Below are 5387 nucleotides of genomic sequence, written 5' to 3'. Positions count from 1 at the left end.
AGACAAATCGCTCGCTCACAACTTTAATGCCAGGAGCTCACAAAGCAGAACTTTTGCTCACAAGACTCCACAGCTTAGAGGGAACATTGGTTCAGGGAGGCAATTATTGTCAGGGAAGTGGCACAAGGAGCAGGGGAAATGATTAGTGCCTTCCCTTCATTCGCACTGCACCTCCATTCTAATCGTGCATGAATTTGGCTGCCTTTAGTATTAAAGAAAAAAAATGAGGGGTTCAATCCTGGATCTCCTGTACAATATAGTGGGGGAGAAGGGAGAAAGAACCCAAGTCTTTAACTGAAGAAAAAACACACATGGTAGGGTTGAAAACATCAAACTACTTTTTTTTTTTTAGCAGTCCAATTGATTTCAATAGAACTGCTCCAGGAAATGCAGCCCTCTGAATGGCATTCAGGATTTCATTTCTGCCCATATTGAGCAGTAAGAAGATTCCATTCAGTGTACAAATGTTTATTGAAAGCACCATAAATGACACACAGCATTGCATCAGACAAAAACAACGCAACTCCTTTGAAAACTCACAGAAAGCCTTTTACCTCCTGCTAGAATATCAAATAGCAAACTCCATGATTCAGAACAAATGCGGCTGTTGTGAACGTGGACCAGCCCTTTATTTTTGAACTTGCGTGGATGCCTGTATAGCCACTTGCCAAGCAAACAGTAATGTCCTCATCCAGATCCCAAAAAAAATATATGGAGGGAGACCCTAAAAATGTAGCAGAAGCATTTCCGCACACTGGTTTCAATCCTCTAGTTTGTGCAGAAATGATTCCACTAGATTCATAGAGTGTTATTTGGAAAGACTGCTTCCGGGTCACTTCATAACTTTTCGGACTTTTTCCAGCTCTTCTATGGGTTTCCACTCCTGGTTGATTGTTACCAGCTACCAAATATTTGGAGACAAAAAAGACAAAAAAACAAAATATTAAAAATCACAGCCACCAAAGAATAAAATACTAAAGTGCTAGGTATATCAACACCTCCTGCCCGCTTCCAGTTTTGATTATGTATCGTATCCTTTCATTGCGTGGGAAGGTACAGTGTATTCTAATCATCCTAGGTATGATCCAGCTGAAGTTCAGCATTTCCAGGTTTTACTAAGAGGAGAGAGATTAACTCATGCTTAGAAGTGCTTTACTTTGTCTGGCTCATGGTGTAACCTTTAAAACTGCTTTATAAATTGGAGGGACAGGGCAAGCCCGTGTTTATGAATGGAGTCCTGTCTTGGTCTTCTTTGAACAGAGAAGTGACTTTGACGTTTTGTAAGTGATCAATAACCATATTTTCGCAGTGAAAACAGTCTGAACATCTCAAAATAAAAAGCCTTCATAAACCCTGTACCAAAAACACTTCCACTTGGTTCTCAAGAGCTGTGTCTGGCTCTTAAGATTTCTTTGCTGACACATACAAGGCTTTCGGAGTCAGACTACATCATCTATCAACACGCTTTAATCAGGCTTGGCTACTCTTTCTATAACCAGCTCCTTCCTCGGCTCCGCACCCCAAGTCTCCAGGTACTCCCCAACTTGGCAGCCCCACCCGTTACATGGGGTGGAAAATGAACTGCAGAATTATTTCTGGGATGCGAGTGCAACACGTTGCTAAATAGTTCCAAAACCATAGATATTTTAGTTTAATGCTGATCGGCTCCTATACATTGGTGTTCTCCCAATTACTTTATTTCTTAGCTAATATTCAGAACTGTTCGTGTCTCTGGACAAAAACACAGAAGGGCCAGTGGTGTCAGGCTAGGTGTCAGGCTAGGACCCAGGGTCAAATCTGGGTCTACCATGGAAGCTCACTGGGTGACCTTGACGCAGTCACACATTCTTAGCGTAACCTACCTCACAAGGATGTTGTTGTTGCGAGAATAAACTAGAGAACAACTCAAACTATTTCGTTCCCCACTGGGTAGAAAGGCGGGGTATAAATGAATAAATAAACCAAGGATTTATTACTCCATCATTATTGCTTTCTTGGCTAAGTGCTTCCATTACCTTCTGGGGTTTGGTAGGATCCACATGTTGCCATGGTTCTGGATTGCCCTTTTTGTTTACACTAAAAATGAAATATTATATTTATTACAGGAGATATAAAACATCCCAGTTAAAGAGCTACTTTTTTTAAAAAAAAATCCCACTTTTAATTTTTTGCAAAACTGAATATTGTATTTTGTAGCCTAATTGTAAACATATCTATTTGGAGGTAAGTGTTATTGATTTCAGTATAAGTGATTTCGAAGGAGGAGGAGATTGGATTTATACCCCGCCCTTCACTTGTAGTCTCAGACCTGCTTCCAATCTCCTTCCCTTTCTCTCCCCACAACAGACACCCTGTGAGGGAGGTGGGGCTGAGAGAGCTTTTTCAAGAACTGCTCTTGAGAGAACAGCTCTCAGATAACTTTGACTGACCCAAGGTCACCCAGCTGGCTGCATGTGGAGGCGTGAGGAATCAAATCCGGTTCTCCAGATTAGAGTCCGCCGCTCTAAACCACTACACCAAACTTAATTCCAAAAAAGCCTATTTAAACAAAAGTAAAAGAAATTACCTAACCGTCTATTGCTCTCTGAGTGAGAGACCACAAGAGGATTTCTCAACAGTATCATTTAACATTAAGACAGACACATGGATATAATGTTAAGGAACAAAGCACAAATAAAACACCTTAAAGATACTGTAGAAAAGAAAACGAAAGCCTTTGGCTGTAGAAAAGAAAATGAAAGCAGTGATTATATACTGTCAACCAGAAATATGTTTTAGTAAAATACTGCAGGCACAGTTTAGCCAACATATTCTAAAATCCCCCTGATTTCAGTGGGACAGCCTGAAATGTATTCGTCCCTCTCCCACTAAAGTCAGCGCAGGGCTAGGCTGAGTTCCTAATTTTCACTATAACACAGAAGATAAAAATATTGAAACCGTAAATGTTCCTAAAGTATATTTAAAAACTCTGTGCCGGACTCTTTCAAGGAGAATTTTAGACACCCTTAAACTCGGTTTGCATCTTGGGGAACACATCCTAGGGAGAATGTTTTGCCCCCTATTCTCACATCCATCCTGGCACTGCGTATCCAACCCCATTCCTTCTCCCCAGACTGCTTCCTAAATCCAGTCTTGTTCAGCAGCTGATTCAACACAGGCTTAAAACAACGGTTTTTGTTCTGCTTACATCACGTCGCTTTTGGTGAAGGCGTACAGGGAAGACAGCACTGCCCCGACGCCGGCCAAGCTCACAAATCCAATCAGAGGAATAAGCTGCAAGAGACAAGGAAGAGTTTCCTCAGTTGGGTGGTCTCGCCGGCGAATCCTCGGAGATGCGTTAGACCTTCCCTTAAACTAAGTCACGATCCCTCCCTCCTCGAAAGGGAAGGATGAGCGGAGCCTCCTCTCCCAGCATCTCCTTCCTCCCCCTGGCTTGCATCCTGGATGCGGTGGAAGGGCTGAGGACACACCACAGACGCCGAGCTGTCCAGCGTCGCCTCTGCACTTCTCCTTGGGGAAAGAACTTACTTCTCTCTTCTTCTTTAGCATCTGGAAGAACCCCAGATTTGCCATGGCAGAAGCAGGCGTGATTTGAACCTGGGAAGAAAAACCAGGTCCCGGAGTTACTATCGGCTGTGTGTGGCTGGAAGCATCCCCGGGAGGGGAAAGAGACCGCCCCCTTCGGACACCTCGCATCTCCATCACTCCCGCTTCCCAGGATTTACGGAGAACAACCCCCAACCCCAACCCCAACCCCAACCACCTTGCTGTCTGGACCGGCCGCGGGTTCACAAGGCGGTAGCTTCCTCTTTATATAGCCCAGCTAACGCCCAAGGGAAGGAAGAGAGGGCTGGATGTGTCTCAAGTCACGTAGCCCCGATGAGCCACCTTGCGCAGAAACCGCACCGGGGACCTGCCAATGTCTCCTGGGCAAAACGGGGCTGTGATGCCCCCTGCTGGACAGCAGGCACCGGTCAGTGCCCAGCTGCCCCCCCTCCCTTCTGATGGAGGAGGAGGAGGAGGAGGAGGAGGAGGAAGACCTTTCAGTGGGCCTTTGGTGGAGAATGAGGACGGGAAGGAAGGTCTACCTTGCAGGCTAGTGGTGCTGAATGCTGGGGAGCCTTTGGAGGTGGGATAAAATTGGCTTGTGGTTTAACCCTTGAAACACATTTTCATTTTCATGCCTCAGTTGTGGAGAGAGAGAAAATGTAATGTATCTGAGCGTGTCTGGAGCGCCTTTCCTGCACCCACATGGGATTAGATGGGCAAAGGATGCCTAGGGCAGAGATGGATTGATTGGCGGGCAGGGTTGACCCACCCACACGGTGCACCAGGGGCTTCAAGGCATTTATGAAATTCATTTTCCACCCCATGTAACAGGTGGGGCTGCCAAGTTGGGGAGTACCTGGAGACTTGGGGTGCGGAGCCGAGGAAGGGCAGGGCTTGGGGCATAACCTCATAGAGGTCTACCTTCCAAAGCAGCCACTTTCTCCAGGGGAATTGATCTCTGTCATCTGAAGATCAGATGTGAATCCTGGGAGATCCTCAGCCCCACCTGGAGGTTGGCAACCCTAATTTGATGGTCTGTCCAAAACAGCTGCCTTTCACTCAGGGTTTAGTTTCATCCATTTTAAAACCTTGAAAAGAAGCCGCTAATCATAATTAAAAAGAGTCCCTTAATGAATAATCATTTTAGTCCTAGTTTTTATCCTGCCTATGCTTCTTTTTCTAACAGCGACATGTGGGGTGATAAAACGACCCCTTTAAGGACCCCTCTTTAATGTCTAGAGAGACCTTCCTCCAAGGAGCTTAGAGGGGTGTATAGGCCATCTGCTCCACATTTTGTCCTCGCAACAACCCTGTCAGAGGTTGAAATAGTATAGTCTGTGAAAGAGCAGAGGTTTGAACTCAGGGCTCCCAGTCTTAGTCCAGCACCCTAGCCACTGTGCCCCACTGGTGGTTACTCTGAATGGAGAGGGGAGTGCTGCCTGCGGCCTTTGACCTCTGCTTCTCTGGACATTGATAACGATCGATTGGTGACTTTTCTATGTGAATGCTCCACTGCGGATCAAAGGCCAGAGACAGAGCACTGGCATCGCTCTTTGCATCCCTTCCAGCTCTGTGCCTTTAGCTGCAACCACCAATCCCGTTTAGCTACCAGTCTCGGAATGTTGAGTTATCAACGTAACTGGCATTCAGGTAAAGTGGGTTATGCTTTAGGGCATGCCACACTGATCTGTGCTCTGATGGCATCCAAGTAAAATGGCTGTAATGCGTTTTGTATGGAATTCCGTTTGAGAACGGTCTGCAAACTTCCAGGGGCAGCCAGGCTACTGTCAGAGACTGGATACAGGGATCAAATCACCCCTGAACTGGTCTGGAAGAGC

At 45.8% G+C, this 5387-nt stretch overlaps 1 protein-coding gene across 2 annotated transcripts in view; it reads right to left on the bottom strand.

Moving 5' to 3' along the window:
• Positions 1 to 452: 452 nt before the first annotated feature.
• LOC107124465 (chromosome unknown open reading frame, human C15orf48) overlaps positions 453 to 5387 on the bottom strand; it is an 11877-nt gene continuing 6942 nt past the window's right edge. The window contains exons 1-5 of one of the 2 annotated variants that reach the window (XM_015427934.1): positions 3764 to 3796; positions 3529 to 3597; positions 3188 to 3273; positions 2016 to 2076; positions 453 to 901 (exon numbers count right to left, since the gene is read on the bottom strand). In XM_015427934.1, the coding sequence (XP_015283420.1) occupies positions 833 to 901; positions 2016 to 2076; positions 3188 to 3273; positions 3529 to 3573 (261 nt within the window). In that variant the 5' untranslated portion in view covers positions 3574 to 3597; positions 3764 to 3796 and the 3' untranslated portion in view covers positions 453 to 832. Of the gene's footprint in view, positions 902 to 2015; positions 2077 to 3187; positions 3274 to 3528; positions 3598 to 3763; positions 3797 to 5387 lie in introns of those variants that run through there. The other variant, XM_015427935.1, reaches the window with a different exon arrangement.

The sequence above is a fragment of the Gekko japonicus genome, unplaced genomic scaffold, assembly GCF_001447785.1.
Source record: "Gekko japonicus isolate JY-2015 unplaced genomic scaffold, Gekko_japonicus_V1.1 scaffold772, whole genome shotgun sequence".
NCBI classification, from domain to species: Eukaryota; Metazoa; Chordata; class Lepidosauria; order Squamata; family Gekkonidae; genus Gekko; species Gekko japonicus.
The sequence above is the reverse complement of the archived record's forward strand: the minus strand, read 5'-3'. Positions and strand labels throughout refer to the sequence as shown.